Source organism: Oncorhynchus clarkii, chromosome 9 (genome assembly GCF_045791955.1).
Source record: "Oncorhynchus clarkii lewisi isolate Uvic-CL-2024 chromosome 9, UVic_Ocla_1.0, whole genome shotgun sequence".
Classification (NCBI taxonomy): domain Eukaryota; kingdom Metazoa; phylum Chordata; class Actinopteri; order Salmoniformes; family Salmonidae; genus Oncorhynchus; species Oncorhynchus clarkii.
Window position 1 is genome coordinate 4101783 of NC_092155.1, and position 19839 is coordinate 4121621.

At 52.0% G+C, this 19839-nt stretch overlaps 2 protein-coding genes across 3 annotated transcripts in view; one reads left to right on the top strand and one right to left on the bottom strand.

The window, feature by feature from the left end:
* Window positions 1–19839, top strand: part of LOC139415790 (phosphatidylcholine:ceramide cholinephosphotransferase 2-like) — a 742387-nt gene that overhangs the window by 160201 nt on the left and 562347 nt on the right. The window lies entirely within an intron of this gene.
* The window catches only part of LOC139415775 (tetratricopeptide repeat protein 39B), a 46452-nt gene that overhangs the window by 20838 nt on the left and 5775 nt on the right, over window positions 1–19839 (bottom strand). For both annotated transcript variants that reach the window (XM_071163862.1, XM_071163861.1), the window contains exons 2-5: window positions 8384–8418; window positions 1305–1409; window positions 1070–1201; window positions 904–980 (exon numbers count right to left, since the gene is read on the bottom strand). In XM_071163862.1, the coding sequence (XP_071019963.1) occupies window positions 904–980; window positions 1070–1201; window positions 1305–1409; window positions 8384–8418 (349 nt within the window). The remainder of the gene's footprint in view (window positions 1–903; window positions 981–1069; window positions 1202–1304; window positions 1410–8383; window positions 8419–19839) is intronic.

Below are 19839 nucleotides of genomic sequence, written 5' to 3' on the forward strand. Positions count from 1 at the left end.
AGTTCAACAGAGACAACACTAGTCTGAGGTGGTCAGTTCAACAGAGACAACACTAGTCTGAGGTGGTCAGTTCAACACTAGTCTGAGGTGGTCAGTTCAACACTAGTCTGAGGTGGTCAGTTCAACACTAGTCTGAGGTGGACAGTTCAACGGAGACAACACTAGTCTGAGGTGGTCAGTTCAACAGAGACAACACTAGTCTGAGGTGGTCAGTTCAACAGAGACAACACTAGTCTGAGGTGGTCAGTTCAACACTAGTCTGAGGTGGTCAGTTCAACACTAGTCTGAGGTAGTCCAACACTAGTCTGAGGTGGACAGTTCAAAAGAGACAACACTAGTCTGAGGTGGTCAGTTCAAAAGAGACAACACTAGTCTGAGGTGGTCAGTTCAACACTAGTCTAGTCTGAGGTGGTCAGTTCAACACTAGTCTAGTCTGAGGTGGTCAGTTCAACACTAGTCTAGTCTGAGGTGGTCAGTTCAACACTAGTCTAGTCTGAGGTGGTCAGTTCAACACTAGTCTAGTCTGAGGTGGTCAGTTCAACACTATTCTAGTCTGAGGTGGTCAGTTCAACACTAGTCTGAGGTGGTCAGTTCAACACTAGTCTGAGGTGGTCAGTTCAACACTAGTCTGAGGTGGTCAGTTCAACACTAGTCTGAGGTGGTCAGTTCAACACTAGTCTGAGGTGGTCAGTTCAACACTAGTCTGAGGTGGTCAGTTCAACACTAGTCTGAGGTGGTCAGTTCAACACTAGTCTGAGGTGGTCAGTTCAACACTAGTCTGAGGTGGTCAGTTCAACACTAGTCTGAGGTGGTCAGTTCAACACTAGTCTGAGGTGGTCAGTTCAACACTAGTCTGAGGTGGTCAGTTCAACACTAGCCTGAGGTGGTCAGTTCAACACTCACCTTCTCTGAGGTGGTCATTAGACTGTTTGGTCACCAGACTGGAGATAGACTCCACCACAGAGTTTCTCTTCCTGAACCTACAAACAGTAAAAGGAGATACATGAGAGAGAGTTTGTGTGTGTGTGTGTGTGTGTGTGTGTGTGTGTGTGTGTGTGTGTGTGTGTACCTCTGGCAGGTTGTTAAGGCCTCTTTGATGACGGCCATGGCTGTCTGTATGTCTCTGTGTTCAAACGTCATGGCAGCCTGCATCACCAGGATAGAACTGTAGCCCAGAGCGTGATACATACTGTCCTTCCACCTGGAATCAACCAATCAAACTTAGTCTCCAAGCAAGACAAAAAAACACACAGAGTCCATACGTTAAACATCCCAGAGGTCAACAAACAGACACGTGTTAGTACCATGGTTTGAGGAGGTCCAGGGCCTCTGAGAATTTGTTGTTCAGGACCAGGTTCAGAGCCATAGAACACTCTTCTATGGAAGTCTTCAAATCCATCTTACCAGCCCTGGGGGGGGGGGGGGGGGGGGAGAGACAGAGAGAGAGGAGAGAGAGTGTTCAGTGTTGCTTGCCTCGAAGCAAGCATAAAAAGGATTAGTGTCCCCGTGCCTTGACACCGGCAGCTCTAGCCTTTAGCTCGATGTGAATGTTGCCTGTAATCCATGGCTTCTGGTTGGGGTATACGGTCACTGTGGGGACGACATTGTCGATGCACTTATTGGTGAAGCCGGTGACTGAGGTGATTTACAGTGAGGAGAACAAGTATTTGATACACTGCTGATTTTGCAGGTTTTCCTACTTACAAAGCATGTAGAGGTCTGTAATTGTTATCATAGGTACACTTCAACTGTGAGAACGGAATCTAAAACAATAATCCATTAATCGCATTCTATGATTTTTAAGTAATTAATTTGCATTTCCCCATTGTAGTCCTTAAAGCCATTGGGCTTCCGAGTGTCGCAGTGGTCTAAGACACTGCATCTCAGTGCAAGAGGTGTCACTGTACCTGGTTTCAAATCCAGGCTGCATCACATCTGGCCATGATTGGGAGTCCCATAGGGCGGTGCCCAATTGGCCCAGGTGTGGCTGGGGTAGGCTGTCATTGTAAATAAGAATTTGTTCTTAACCGACTTGCCTAGTTAAATAAAGGTTACATTTGTATTTATAAATTAAATGAACCCTGGAACATATTCCAGACTGAGTAAAACAGTCCTGTAGCTTTGGCATCCGCGTCATCTGACCACTTCTGTATTGAGCAAGTCGCTGGTGCTTCCTACTTTAGTTTTTTTGCTTGTAAGCAGGAATCATGAGGATAGAATTATGGTCAGATTTGTCAAATGGACAAGGGAGAGCTTTATATAAGTCTCTGTGTGTGGAGTCTAGAGTTTTTTTCCCCCTCTGATTGCACATTTAACATGTAACATGCTGATAGAAATTAGGTAAAACAGATTGAAGTTTGCCTGCATTAAAGTCCCCGGCCACTAGGAGCGCTGCATCTGGATGAGAGTTATCCTGCATTAAAGTCCCCGGCCACTAGGAGCGCTGCATCTGGATGAGAGTTATCCTGCATTAAAGTCCCCGGCCACTAGGAGCGCTGCCTCTGGATGAGCATTTCTTCTTTGCTTATGGCCTCATACAGCTCTGGTCTTAGTGCCAGCATCGGTCTGTGGTGGTAAATAGACGGCTATGAATAATACAGATGAAAACTCTCTTGGTAGATAGTGTTGGTCTACAGCTTATCATGAGATACTCTACCTCAGGCGAGCAATACCTCGATACTTCTTTAATATTAGACATCGCGCACCAGCTGTTAAGAGACACACACACCACCGCCCCTCGTCTTACCAGACGTAGCTGCTCTGTCCTGCCGATGCACGGAAAACCCAGCCAGCTATTATCCGTGTCGTCGTTCAGCCACGACTCAATGAAAAATAAGACATTACAGTTTTTAAGGTCCCGTTGGGAGGATATGCGTGTTAATCGTAGATCATCCATTTTGTTTTCCAGTGACTAGCTGGCTAATAATACAGATGATAGTGGAGGTTTACGCCAACGAATTCTCACAAGGCACCCCGACCTCCGCCCCTCTTTTTTTTCGTATTTTCTTCATGCAAATTATGGGGATTTGGGCCTTTGCATCCGACTCATTCAAGAAAATAACCTTGTTCCAGTTCGCTGTTCAGAAGTCCAGAAGTTATTTTCGGTCATAAGAGACGGTAACAGCAACATTATGTACAAAACATGTTACAAATAACATGACATTTAAAAAAAATAAAAATAGCATAGTTGGTTAGGAGCCCATAGTTGGTTAGGAGCCCGTAGTTGGTTAGGAGCCCATAGTTGGTTAGGAGCCCATAGTTGGTTAGGAGCCCATAGTTGGTTAGGAGCCCATAGTTGGTTAGGAGCCCATAGTTGGTTAGGAGCCCATAGTTGGTTAGGAGCCCATAGTTGGTTAGGAGCCCGTAGTTGGTTAGGAGCCCGTAGTTGGTTAGGAGCCCATAGTTGGTTAGGAGCCCGTAGTTGGTTAGGAGCCCATAGTTGGTTAGGAGGCCGTAGTTGGTTAGGAGGCCGTACTTGGTTAGGAGCCCGTAGTTGGTTAGGAGCCCGTAGTTGGTTAGGAGCCCATAGTTGGTTAGGAGCCCATAGTTGGTTAGGAGCCCATAGTTGGTTAGGAGCCCATAGTTGGTTAGGAGCCCATAGTTGGTTAGGAGCCCGTAGTTGGTTAGGAGCCCGTAGTTGGTTAGGAGCCCGTAGTTGGTTAGGAGCCCATAGTTGGTTAGGAGCCCATAGTTGGTTAGGAGCCCATAGTTGGTTAGGAGCCCATAGTTGGTTAGGAGCCCGTAGTTGGTTAGGAGCCCATAGTTGGTTAGGAGCCCATAGTTGGTTAGGAGCCCGTAGTTGGTTAGGAGCCCATAGTTGGTTAGGAGCCCATAGTTGGTTAGGAGCCCGTAGTTGGTTAGGAGCCCATAGTTGGTTAGGAGCCCATAGTTGGTTAGGAGCCCGTAGTTGGTTAGGAGCCCGTAGTTGGTTAGGAGCCCGTAGTTGGTTAGGAGCCCATAGTTGGTTAGGAGCCCATAGTTGGTTAGGAGCCCATAGTTGGTTAGGAGCCCATAGTTGGTTAGGAGCCCATAGTTGGTTAGGAGCCCATAGTTGGTTAGGAGCCCGTAGTTGGTTAGGAGCCCATAGTTGGTTAGGAGCCCGTAAAAATGGCACCCATCCCCCGATGCTATTAGACTACTTTCGATACATTCCAACAAAATGGATATTCATTCTGTAGAGATTCTACTTCACGTAGGAGTCTAAACGCAGTGTTGTCTCTCTCTCTCTCCCCTCCCTCTCTCTCTCTCTCACCCTCCCCCTCTCCCTCTCTCAAGCAGTCCTAGCTTAGCAGATCCCCCATCTCAGAGGACAAATAGTTAAAAATAACAGAGAGAGACCGGGGGAGAGGGGGGGAAGAGAGAGATGAGACAGAAAGAGAGTGGGGTGGGAGGGAAGAGAGAGAGAGAGAGCAAGTAGAAAGAGAGAGAGAGAGAGAGAGCAAGTAGAAAGAGAGCGGGAGAGAGAGACAGAGGGTGGGAGGGCAGTAAAAACTAGAAAGGGCGAGGATGGAAAAAGAGAGAGGGATATTGCTGCATCTGTGATGGATGGTGACTGTTGTCTACAGCTAGAGCACAGCTAATCTCTCACACACACACACACACACACACACACACACACACACACACACACACACACACACACACACACACACACACACACACACACACACATTCCTGTCTAATATGCATCCAAAGAAAGAGAAGGGAGGAAACAGAACAACATATAGAAATGGGAGAGGAGTGTGTAACAGCTGGAGCTGAATGGAAATACACGACGTGATCAAAAGTATGTGGACACCTACTCGTCGCACATCTCATTACAAAATCATGGGTATTAATATAGAGTTGGTTCCCCCCTTTGCTGCTATAACAGCCTCCACTCTTCTAGGAAGGCTTTCCACTAGATGTTGGAACATTGCTGCTATAACAGCCTCCACTCTTCTAGGGAGGTTTCCCACTAGATGTTGGAAAATTTCTGCGGGGACTTGCTTCCATTCGGCCACAAGAACATTAGTGAGGTCGGGCACTGATTTTGGGTGATTAGGCCTAGCTCGCAGTCGGTGTTCCAATTCATCCCAACAGTGTTCGATGGGGTTGAGGTCAGGGCTCGGTGCAGGCCAGTCAAGTTCTTCCACACCGATCTCAACAAACCATTTCTGTATGGACCTCGCTTTGTGCCCGGGGTCATTGTCATGCTGAAACAGGAAAGGACCTGCCACGAACCTGGAATCATCTAGAATGTCATTCTATGCTGTAGCACTAAGATTTCCCTTCACTGGAACTAAGGGGCCCGAACCATGAAAAACAGCCCCAGACCATTATTCCTCCTCCACCAAACTTTACATTTGGCACTATGCATTGGGGCAGGTAGTGTTCTACTGGAATCTGCAAAAACCCAGATTTGTCTGTCAGACTGCCAGAAGGTGAAATGTGATTCATCACTCCAGGAGAACGTGTTTCCTCTATTCCAGAGTCCAATGGCAGCGAGCTTTACACCACTCGATGCTTGGCATTGCACATGGTAATGTTAGGCTTGTGTGCGGCTGCTCGGCCATGGAAACCCATTTCATGAAGCTCCCGACTAACAGTTATTTTGCTGACGTTGCTTCCAGAGGCAGTTTGGAACTTGGTAGTGAGTGTTGCAACCGAAGACAGACGATATTTATACGCTTCAGCACTCTGCGGTCCCGTTCTGTGAGCTTTTTGTGCCTACCACTTCGTGGCAGAGCCGTTGTTGCTCCTAGACGTTTCCACTTCACGATAACAGCACTTACAGTTGACCGGGGCAGCTCTAGCAGGGCAAACTGACTTGTTGGAAAGAAGGCATCCTAAGACAGTGCCACGTTGAAAGTCACTGAGCTCTTCAGGAAGGTCATTCTACTACCGATGTTTGTCTATGGAGATTGCATGGCTGTGTGCTCGATTTTATACACCTGTCAGCAACAGGTGTGGCTGAAATAGCCAAATCCACTCATTTGAAGAGTTGTCCATATACTTTTGTATATATAGTATAGTGGGGGTAGTGTGTATATATAGTATAGTGGGCTAGTGTGTATATATAGTATAGTGGGGTAGTGTGTATATATATATATATATATTATAGTGGGGTAGTGTGTATATATAGTATAGTGGGGTAGTGTGTATATATATATAGTATAGTGGGGTAGTGTGTATATATATATATAGTATAGTGGGGTAGTGTGTATATATAGTATAGTGGGGTAGTGTGTATATATAGTATAGTGGGGTAGTGTGTATATATAGTATAGTGGGGTAGTGTGTATATATCGTATAGTGGGGTAGTGTGTATATATAGTATAGTGGGGTAGTGTGTATATATAGTATAGTGGGGTAGTGTGTATATATAGTATAGTGGGGTAGTGTGTATATATAGTATAGTGGGGTAGTGTGTATATATAGTATAGTGGGGTAGTGTGTATATATCGTATAGTGGGTGTAGTGTATATATATATATATACTGATAAAGCACGTGCCTGTCATCCTTACGTCGTAGCACAGCAAGAGAGAGGGGTTTAATCACTATAGCACATTCAGAGATTACTTTTTTGATAGTTGGCTTTAAAATCAATCTAAAATCATTCATAGATTTTTAACAAACAAAAAACACTTTCCGTTTTGTCAAAGACGGACAAGGTTAATTTGAGATGAAAGGCGAGTTCCTAATGAGTCCAGGAAGCCAGGAAGCCAGAGCTCTGTGTGACGCCCACAGCGACGGGGGCAGACATTTAGATCAAGAGACCTTTAGAAAATAGGCACATATTCCTCTAACACCAAACATACAAATATGTATTTTACAGTTATAAAGGAAGGTGAAATCTTTAGTCATTTTATAATTTGATTATACTATATTTATAAAACATGTCATTTCAAGCCTTATTCATACAGTTTTGTTTAATAGGAAATGTATCCAACATTTCATATTTTAATTATATTTTCATATTGGGGCGGCGGGGTAGCCTAGTGGTTAGAGCGTTGGACTAGTAACCGGAAGTTCAAGTTCAAATCCCCGAGCTGACAATGTACAAATCTGTCGTTCTGCCCCTGAACAGGCAGTTAAACCCACTGTTCCCCGGTAGGCCGTCATTGAAAATAAGAATTTGTTCTTAACTGACTTGCCTAGTTAAATAAAGGTAAATAGAAATCTCCTCCACAATTGGTCGCTGACTAAATACTTTTTTGCCCCACTGTATGTACACTGAGTGTACAAAACATTAAGAACACCTTCCTACTATTGAGTTGCGCGTGTGAAAAACACCAGCAGCGTTGCAGTTCTTGACACAAACTGGTGCTCCTGGTACCTACTACCACACCCCATTTAAAAGGAATTTAAATATTGTGTCTTGCCCATTCACCCTCTGAATGGCACATATACACAATCCATGTCTCAATCCTTCTTTAACCCTGTCTCCTCCCACTTCATCTACATGTCTCCTCCCACTTCATCTACATGTCTCCTCCCACTTCATCTTCACTGATTTGAAGTGGGTTTAACAGGTGACATCAATAAGGGATCAATAGCTTTCACCTGGATTCACCTGGTCAGTCTACAGTATGTAATTGAAAGAGCAGGTGTTCTTAATGTTTTGTACACTCAGTGTATGTTTGTTGTTGCACTTTTGAAGACAATTATAAAAGGTTGTTTTGAATGTCTTGCCTCCTAGTGATGTGCTCTACATCATCAAGGATGACAATTAACAACGATACGACAGTCATTTGCAGTAACACACAACAGATTATCAAAGATATCGTTTCTAATTGAGTTAAAACTGAAGTGTCAGTTCAAAACAGAGATGAGTGATTGAAGCGAGCACCCGGGAGCCGGCTCAGCTCAAACAGCCTGCGCAACTGAAAGATGTTATCGACCAATGAGAGGATTGCATTAAATATTCTGCTAAGCAATGCATGCTTCTGATTGGACAAAACGGATGAAAATGAGTTTCATGTCAAATTAAAACTCATTCGTGTTTTTCAGGGCGTCTCGTTAACGCCATTCCTGTTATTCAGGGCGTCTCGTTAACGCCATTCGTTGTTTTCAGGGCGTCTCGTTAACGTCATTGGTGTTTTTCAGGGCGTCTCGTTAACGCCATTCGTTGTTTTTCAGGGCGTCTCGTTAACGTCATTGGTGTTTTTCAGGGCGTCTCGTTAACGTCATTCGTGTTTTTCAGGGCGTCTCGTTAACGTCATTGGTGTTTTTCAGGGCGTCTCGTTAACGTCATTCGTGTTTTTCAGGGCGTCTCGTTAACGTCATTCGTGTTTTTCAGGGCGTCTCGTTAACGTCATTAGTTTTAGTCATGAACAATAGGGTGGTGACTAAATGAACAGTGGTGTGTGTGGGGAACCTCAAGCCCTCTAAAATACTTACACGGGTATCCGGTCGTAGGCATCTTCAAAACAATCCTGCAAAACACAAAAACAGACAAGTTACATTACACCCACAGAAACACAGACAGTACGGTACCAGCTGGAGCAGTGATAGCAGACAGTACGGTGCCAGCTGGAGCAGTGATAGCAGACAGTACGGTGCCAGCTGGAGCAGTGATAGTAGACAGTACGGTGCCAGCTGGAGCAGTGATAGCAGACAGTACGGTGCCAGCTGGAACAGTGATAGCAGACAGTACGGTGCCAGCTGGAGCAGTGATAGCAGACAGTACGGTGCCAGCTGGAGCAGTGATAGCAGACAGTACGGTGCCAGCTGGAACAGTGATAGCAGACAGTACGGTGCCAGCTGGAGCAGTGATAGAAGACAGTACGGTGCCAGCTGGAGCAGTGATAGTAGACAGTATGGTGCCAGCTGGAACAGTGATAGCAGACAGTATGGTGCCAGCTGGAGCAGTGATAGCAGACAGTGCGGTGCCAGCTGGAGCAGTGATAGCAGACAGTGCGGTGCCAGCTGGAGCAGTGATAGCAGACAGTAGGGTGCCAGCTGGAGCAGTGATAGCAGACAGTATGGTGCCAGCTGGAACAGTGATATCAGACAGTGTGGTGCCAGCTGGAACAGTGATAGCAGACAGTACAGTCCCAGCTGGAGCAGTGATAGCAGACAGTACGGTGCCAGCTGGAGCAGTGATAGCAGACAGTATAGTGCCAGCTGGAACAGTGACCTCCCGTTGTTCAGAGGTCATTACAATAAAGTACCCCCTGGATGTAAAAAATGAGAAGGCACGAAAATAGTACAAAAAGAAGACTGCTTATGGAAAATCAAGAGATACTTTTTGCTGACTATTATTTTTTAAAAATGGGAACATCAGTAACCTCATCTTCCACACAAACCATCCCCTGGCACAGTGCTATATTAGCACACTACCCCATTGTTAAGAGAGGGGTTGTTAACGAGGGGTGGATGTTAGACAACGAGGACGGAGTCAGCCAATGTCAACCTGTACAAGTCAGGAACAGTAATGGTACAGGGCAACGACAAACAGTTTCAGCTGGATTTTCACCTAATTAAAGTGGGAGCGCAGCAGGAGAAGCTCTCTCTTGGTGAAGACTCCCACATCCCGAGCGAGTCAGACCTCTTCATGAAACAACCCCAAAGACGAGCAACCCCAAACGTAAAGTCAACCTCCCAGCAGAGAGTACTACTCGCTCACTGAAATGAAGGATAAATTCACCCAGCTGGAAGTAAGGCAGGTAGAGCTGGAAAAGCAGGTGATTACACTTCAGTCAGCACAGACCCAGACAACAGTCCAGCACAACAACACCCCCTTAACCAGACCCGGAGAGCTGGAGGTGGACAGAGACATATCTGCACTCTGGACTGTGGTGAGACAACTTCAACAGGAGAAAGAGCAGGAGCAGAACAGAACACTAGGAGAGGATCAGACTGCTGGAGGAGAGGTTGAGGGGGATGGCGTGTGACAGAGAACAACCCATTAGAGAGCTGGCCACCCCCGCAGAGAAGCCAGCAGAACAGCCCACCTCACCTCCCGACAAACATCGACACCACAGCAGAACAGTCCAACCCAGACCATAGTGTCGACACCGCCAGCAGAACAGTCCAACCCAGACCCAGACCATAGTGTCGACACCACAGCAGAACAGACAAATGAAAAACCCCAAACACCAAGGGGATCTAACCCCCCCTGAGCACCTCCCCTGTCAGCCACCCTGATAGCCCTCCTGACAACCCCCCCACACCCACTGAGGACATACACAAGACAAAGATTGTTCTCCTTATGGACTCAAATGGGAAATATATACAAGAGAAAAACCTTTTTCCCAAACACAGTGTGTCTAAACTCTGGTGTCCAAACACCCAGCGCGCCCTAGACCTTCTGTCTGAGAACCAACTAGGTTCACCCAGCCACATGCTAATACACACAGGCACAAAGAACCTGAGAGCACAGCAGGAAAGGGTGGCCACAGCACTGAAAGGAGTGATTGAAAAGGCGTCTTCTACTTTCCCCAACGCACAAGTGGTTTTCTCCACCTTAATAACATGAAAAAACTTCCACGCTGCTACCATACAGCGGGTAAATGCAGGTATTTCCTGTGACTGTGCCTCAAAACCAAAATGTTTTCCTGGCCCACCACTCCACCCTGGACTTGAACAGCCTCTATGACCAGGTCCACCTCTACAAGGCAGTAGTGCCCACCACTCCACCCTGGACTTGAACAGCCTCTATGACCAGGTCCACCTATACAAGGCAGCAATCACAACCCTGCCAGGACCCTGAAGGACGTCACCCTCAACAGCAGCCCCAGCACCTCACACTGGAGAAACAGAGCAATAGACACCCTGCTCAGACCAGCGAGACCCCCCCACCCCTACACATAAAGGACCCCACCCAGACCCCCACTCAGACCATAGAGGACCCCACCCAGACCATAGAGGACCACCCACCCAGATCATAGAGGGCCCCCACCCAGACCATAGAGGACCACCCCACCCAGACCATAGAGGACCACCCCACCCAGACCATAGAGGACCACCCCACCCAGACCATAGAGGACCCCATTCAGACCATAGAGGACCACCCCACCTAGATCATAGAGGACCATAGAGGACCACCCCACCCAGATCATAGAGGACCATAGAGGACCACCCCACCCAGACCATAGAGGACTACCCCACCCAGACCATAGAGGACCACCCCACCCAGACCATAGAGGACCCCACTCAGACCATAGAGGACCCCACTCAGACCATAGAGGACCCCACTCAGACCATAGAGGACCCCACTCAGACCATAGAGGACCCCCAACCAGACCATAGAGGACCATAGAGGACCCCACTCAGACCATAGAGGACCCCACTCAGACCATAGAGGACCCCACTCAGACCATAGAGGACCCCCCACCCAGACCATAGAGGACCATAGAGGACCCACTCAGACCATAGAGAACCACCCCACCCAGACCATAGAGGACAATAGAGGACCCCACTCAGACCATAGAGGACCACCCCACCCAGATCATAGAGGACCATAGAGGCCCACCCCACCCAGACCATAGAGGACCACCCCACCCAGACCATAGAGGACCACCCCACCCAGACCATAGAGGACCCCACTCAGACCAAAGAGGACCATGGAGGACCCCCCCCCACTCAGACCATAGAGGACCCCACCCAGACCATAGAGGACCATAGAGGACCCCACTCAGACCATAGAGAACAACCCCACCCAGACCATAGAGGACCCCACTCAGACCATAGAGGACCCCACTCAGACCATAGAGGACCCCACTCAGACCATAGAGGACCACTCAGACCATAGAGGACCCACTCAGACCATAGAGGACCCCCAACCAGACCATAGAGGACCCACTCAGACCATAGAGAACCACCCCACCCAGACCATAGAGGACAATAGAGGACCCCACTCAGACCATAGAGGACCACCCCACCGAGATCATAGAGGACTATAGAGGCCCACCCCACCCAGACCATAGAGGACCACCCCAACCAGACCATAGAGGGCCACCCCACCCAGACCATAGAGGGCCACCCCACCCAGACCATAGATGCCCATGGAGGATCCCCCCCTACTCAGACCATAGAGGACAATAGAGGACCCAACCAGACCATAGAGGACCACCCCACCCAGACCATAGAGGACCATAGACAACCCCACTCAGACCATAGAGGACCCCACCCAGACCATAGAGGACCACCCCACCCAGACCATAGAGGACCCACCCAGACCATAGAGAACCTCCACCCAGAACATGGAGGACCACCGCACCCAGACCATAGAGGACCACCCCACCCAGACCTTAGAGGACCCCCTCCCAGACCATAGAGGACCCCACCCAGACCATAGAGGACCACCCCACCTAGACCATAGAGGTCCATAGAGGTCCATAGAGGACCCCCGACCCAGACCATAGAGGACCACCCCACCCAGACCATAGAGGACCACCCCACCCAGACCATAGAGGACCCCACCCAGACCATAAAGGACCCCACCCAGATCATAGAGGACCACCCCACCCAGACCATAGAGGACCACCCCACCCAGACCATAGAGGACCCCCACCCAGACCATAGAGGACCACCCCACCCAGACCATAGAGGACCATCCCACCTAGACCATAGAGGTCCATAGAGGTCCATAGAGGACCCCCGACCCAGACCATAGAGGACAATAGAGGACCCCACCAAGACCATAGAGGACCATAGAGAACCCCCCCCACTCAGACCATAGAGGACCACCCCACCCAGACCATAGAGAACCCCCACCCAGACCATAGAGGACAATAGAGGACCCCACCAAGACCATAGAGGACAATAGAGAACCCCCCCCCACTCAGAAAATAGAGGACCACCCCACCAAGACCATAGAGGACCACCCCACCCAGACCATAGAGGACCACCCCACCCAGACCATAGAGGACCCCACTCAGACCATAGAGGACCCACCCAGACCATAGAGAACCCCCACCCAGACCATAGAGGACAATAGAGGACCCCACCAAGAGCATATAGGACCATAGAGAACCCCCCCATTCAGAACATAGAGGACCCCACTCAGACCATAGAGGACCACCCCACCCAGACCATAGAGGACCCCCACCCAGACCATAGAGGACCCCACCCAGATCATAGAGGACCACCCACCCAGACCATAGAGGACCACCCCACCCAGACCATAGAGGACCACCCCACCCAGACTATAGAGGACCCCACCCAGACCATAGAGGACCACCCCACCTAGACCATAGAGGTCCATAGAGGTCCATAGAGGACCCCGACCCAGACCATAGAGGACCATCCCACCCAGAACATAGAGGGCCACCCCACCCAGACCATAGAGGACCCCACCCAGACCATAGAGGACCACCCCACCCGGACTATAGAGGACCCCACCAGACCATAGAGGACCCCACCAGACCATAGAGGACCCCACCAGACCATAGAGGACCCCATCCAGACCATAGAGGACCCCACCCAGACCATAGAGGACCATAGAGGCCCACCCCACCCAGACCATAGAGGACCATAGAGGCCCACCCCACCCAGACCATAGAGGACCACCCCACCCAGACCATAGAGGGCCACCCCACCCAGACCATAGAGGGCCACCCCACCCAGACCATAGATGCCCATGGAGGATCCCCCCTACTCAGACCATAGAGGACAATAGAGGACCCAACCAGACCATAGAGGACCACCCCACCCAGACCATAGAGGACCATAGAGGACCCCACTCAGACCATAGAGGAGCCCACCCAGACCATAGAGGACCACCCCACCCAGACCATAGAGGACCCCACCCAGACCATAGAGGACCCACTCAGACCATAGAGGACCCCACCTAGACCATAGAGAACCTCCACCCAGAACATAGAGGACCACCCCACCCAGACCTTAGAGGACCCCCCACCCAGACCATAGAGGACCCCACCCAGACCATAGAGGACCACCCCACCTAGACCATAGAGGTCCATAGAGGTCCATAGAGGACCCCGACCCAGACCATAGAGGACCCATCCCACCCAGAACATAGAGGACCACCCCACCCAGACCATAGAGGTCCATAGAGGACCACCCAACCCAGACCATAGAGGACCCCCACCCAGACCATAGAGGACCACCCCACCCAGACTATAGAGGACCCCACCAGACCATAGAGGACCCCCACCAGACCATAGAGGACCCCATCCAGACCATAGAGGACCCCCCACCCAGACCATAGAGGACCCCACCCAGATCATAGAGGACCACCCACCCAGACCATAGAGGACCACCCCACCCAGACCATAGAGGACCCCACCCAGACCATAGAGGACCCCACCCAGATCATAGAGTACCATAGAGGACGATAGGGGACCCCACCCAGACCATAGATGACCCACACCCAGACCATAGAGGACCACCCACCCAGACCATAGAGGACCACCCCACCCAGACTATAGAGGACCCCACCCAGACCATAGAGGACCACCCCACCTAGACCATAGAGGACCCCACTCAGACCATAGAGGACCCACACCCAGACCATAGAGGACCACCCCACCCAGACCATAGAGGACCACCCCACCCAGACTATAGAGGACTCCACCCAGACCATAGAGGACCACCCCACCTAGACCATAGAGGTCCATAGAGGTCCATAGAGGACCCCCGACCCAGACCATAGAGGACCATCCCACCCAGAACATAGAGTACCACCCCACCCAGACCATAGAGGTCCATAGAGGACCACCCCACCCAGACCATAGAGGACCCCCACCCAGACCATAGAGGACCACCCCACCCAGACTATAGAGGACCCCACCAGACCATAGAGGACCCCATCCAGACCATAGAGGACCCCCACCCAGACCATAGAGGACCCCACCAAGATCATAGAGGACCACCCACCCAGACCATAGAGGACCATAGAGGACCACCCCACCCAGACCATAGAGGACCCCACCCAGACCATAGAGGACCCCACCCAGATCATAGAGTACCATAGAGGTCCATAGAGGACCCCACCCAGACCATAGATGACCCACACCCAGACCATAGAGGACCACCCACCCAGATCATAGAGGGCCACCCCACCCAGACCATAGAGGACCCCCACCAGACCATAGAGGACCCCATCCAGACCATAGAGGACCCCCACCCAGACCATAGAGGACCCCACCCAGATCATAGAGGACCACCCACTCAGACCATAGAGGACCCCCACCCAGACCATAGAGGACCCCACCCAGATCATAGAGGACCATAGAGGACCCCACCCAGACCATAGAGGACAATAGAGGACCCCACTCAGACCATAGAGGACCACCCCACCCAGATCATAGAGGACCATAGAGGCCCACCCCACCCAGACCATAGAGGACCACCGCACCCAGACCATAGAGGGCCACCCCACCCAGACCATAGAGGACCCCACTCAGACCAAAGAGGACCATGGAGGATCCCCCCTACTCAGACCATAGAGGACAATAGAGGACCCACCCAGACCATAGAGGACCACCCCACCCAGACCATAGAGGACCATAGAGGACCCCTCAGACCATAGAGGACCATAGAGGACCCCACCCAGACCATAGAGGACCACCCCACCCAGACCATAGAGGACCCCCACCCAGACCAGAGGACCCCCACCCAGACAATAGAGGACCACCCCACCCAGACCATAGAGGACCCCACCCAGACCATAGAGGACCCCCACCCAGACCATAGAGGACCCCACTCAGACCATAGAGGACCCCACCCAGACCATAGAGGACCCCACTCAGACCATAGAGGACCCCACCCAGACCATAGAGACCCCCATCCAGACCATAGAGAACCCCCACCCAGACCATAGAGGACCCCACCCAGACCATAGAGACCCCCATCCAGACCATAGAGAACCCCCACCCAGACCATAGAGGACAATAGAGGACCCCACTCAGACCATAGAGGACCACCCCACCCAGATCATAGAGGTCCATAGAGGCCCACCCCACCCAGACCATAGAGGACCACCCCACCCAGACCATAGAGGACCACCCCACCCAGACCATAGAGGACCCCCACCCAGACCATAGAGGACCCCACTCAGACCATAGAGGACCACCCAGACCATAGAGAACCCCCACCCAGACCATAGAGGACAATAGAGGACCCCCACTCAGACCATAGAGGACCACCCCACCCAGATCATAGAGGACCATAGAGGCCCACCCCACCCAGACCATAGAGGACCACCCCACCCAGACCATAGAGGACCACCCCACCCAGACCATAGAGGACCATCCCACCCAGACCATAGAGGACCACCCCACCCAGACCATAGAGGACCCCACTCAGACCATAGAGAACCCCCACCCAGACCATAGAGGACAATAGAGGACCCCACCAAGAGCATATAGGACCATAGAGAACCCCCCCATTCAGAACATAGAGGACCCCACTCAGACCATAGAGGACCACCCCACCCAGACCATAGAGGACCCCCACCCAGACCATAGAGGACCCCACCCAGATCATAGAGGACCACCCACCCAGACCATAGAGGACCACCCCACCCAGACCATAGAGGACCACCCCACCCAGACTATAGAGGACCCCACCCAGACCATAGAGGACCACCCCACCTAGACCATAGAGGTCCATAGAGGTCCATAGAGGACCCCGACCCAGACCATAGAGGACCATCCCACCCAGAACATAGAGGGCCACCCCACCCAGACCATAGAGGACCCCACCCAGACCATAGAGGACCACCCCACCCGGACTATAGAGGACCCCACCAGACCATAGAGGACCCCACCAGACCATAGAGGACCCCACCAGACCATAGAGGACCCCATCCAGACCATAGAGGACCCCACCCAGACCATAGAGGACCATAGAGGCCCACCCCACCCAGACCATAGAGGACCATAGAGGCCCACCCCACCCAGACCATAGAGGACCACCCCACCCAGACCATAGAGGGCCACCCCACCCAGACCATAGAGGGCCACCCCACCCAGACCATAGATGCCCATGGAGGATCCCCCCTACTCAGACCATAGAGGACAATAGAGGACCCAACCAGACCATAGAGGACCACCCCACCCAGACCATAGAGGACCATAGAGGACCCCACTCAGACCATAGAGGAGCCCACCCAGACCATAGAGGACCACCCCACCCAGACCATAGAGGACCCCACCCAGACCATAGAGGACCCACTCAGACCATAGAGGACCCCACCTAGACCATAGAGAACCTCCACCCAGAACATAGAGGACCACCCCACCCAGACCTTAGAGGACCCCCCACCCAGACCATAGAGGACCCCACCCAGACCATAGAGGACCACCCCACCTAGACCATAGAGGTCCATAGAGGTCCATAGAGGACCCCCGACCCAGACCATAGAGGACCCATCCCACCCAGAACATAGAGGACCACCCCACCCAGACCATAGAGGTCCATAGAGGACCACCCAACCCAGACCATAGAGGACCCCCACCCAGACCATAGAGGACCACCCCACCCAGACTATAGAGGACCCCACCAGACCATAGAGGACCCCCACCAGACCATAGAGGACCCCATCCAGACCATAGAGGACCCCCCACCCAGACCATAGAGGACCCCACCCAGATCATAGAGGACCACCCACCCAGACCATAGAGGACCACCCCACCCAGACCATAGAGGACCCCACCCAGACCATAGAGGACCCCACCCAGATCATAGAGTACCATAGAGGACGATAGGGGACCCCACCCAGACCATAGATGACCCACACCCAGACCATAGAGGACCACCCACCCAGACCATAGAGGACCACCCCACCCAGACTATAGAGGACCCCACCCAGACCATAGAGGACCACCCCACCTAGACCATAGAGGACCCCACTCAGACCATAGAGGACCCACACCCAGACCATAGAGGACCACCCCACCCAGACCATAGAGGACCACCCCACCCAGACTATAGAGGACTCCACCCAGACCATAGAGGACCACCCCACCTAGACCATAGAGGTCCATAGAGGTCCATAGAGGACCCCCGACCCAGACCATAGAGGACCATCCCACCCAGAACATAGAGTACCACCCCACCCAGACCATAGAGGTCCATAGAGGACCACCCCACCCAGACCATAGAGGACCCCCACCCAGACCATAGAGGACCACCCCACCCAGACTATAGAGGACCCCACCAGACCATAGAGGACCCCATCCAGACCATAGAGGACCCCCACCCAGACCATAGAGGACCCCACCAAGATCATAGAGGACCACCCACCCAGACCATAGAGGACCATAGAGGACCACCCCACCCAGACCATAGAGGACCCCACCCAGACCATAGAGGACCCCACCCAGATCATAGAGTACCATAGAGGTCCATAGAGGACCCCACCCAGACCATAGATGACCCACACCCAGACCATAGAGGACCACCCACCCAGATCATAGAGGGCCACCCCACCCAGACCATAGAGGACCCCCACCAGACCATAGAGGACCCCATCCAGACCATAGAGGACCCCCACCCAGACCATAGAGGACCCCACCCAGATCATAGAGGACCACCCACTCAGACCATAGAGGACCCCCACCCAGACCATAGAGGACCCCACCCAGATCATAGAGGACAATAGAGGACCCCACCCAGACCATAGAGGACAATAGAGGACCCCACTCAGACCATAGAGGACCACCCCACCCAGATCATAGAGGACCATAGAGGCCCACCCCACCCAGACCATAGAGGACCACCGCACCCAGACCATAGAGGGCCACCCCACCCAGACCATAGAGGACCCCACTCAGACCAAAGAGGACCATGGAGGATCCCCCCTACTCAGACCATAGAGGACAATAGAGGACCCACCCAGACCATAGAGGACCACCCCACCCAGACCATAGAGGACCATAGAGGACCCCTCAGACCATAGAGGACCATAGAGGACCCCACCCAGACCATAGAGGACCACCCCACCCAGACCATAGAGGACCCCCACCCAGACCAGAGGACCCCCCACCCAGACAATAGAGGACCACCCCACCCAGACCATAGAGGACCCCACCCAGACCATAGAGGACCCCCACCCAGACCATAGAGGACCCCACTCAGACCATAGAGGACCCCACCCAGACCATAGAGGACCCCACTCAGACCATAGAGGACCCCACCCAGACCATAGAGACCCCCATCCAGACCATAGAGAACCCCCACCCAGACCATAGAGGACCCCACCCAGACCATAGAGACCCCCATCCAGACCATAGAGAACCCCCACCCAGACCATAGAGGACAATAGAGGACCCCACTCAGACCATAGAGGACCACCCCACCCAGATCATAGAGGTCCATAGAGGCCCACCCCACCCAGACCATAGAGGACCACCCCACCCAGACCATAGAGGACCACCCCACCCAGACCATAGAGGACCCCCACCCAGACCATAGAGGACCCCACTCAGACCATAGAGGACCACCCAGACCATAGAGAACCCCCACCCAGACCATAGAGGACAATAGAGGACCCCCACTCAGACCATAGAGGACCACCCCACCCAGATCATAGAGGACCATAGAGGCCCACCCCACCCAGACCATAGAGGACCACCCCACCCAGACCATAGAGGACCACCCCACCCAGACCATAGAGGACCATCCCACCCAGACCATAGAGGACCACCCCACCCAGACCATAGAGGACCCCACTCAGACCATAGAGGGCCACCCCACCCAGATCATAGAGGACCATACCAACCACAGCACCACCAATATCTTTATCTCTATAACAAAGAACAAACAGCAAAAACATATACATGATCAAATACAAATCTTAGAATCAACTATTAAAGACCAGAACCCACTGGATTCCAGAACCCACTGGATTCCAGAACCCACTGGATTCCAGAACCCACTGGATT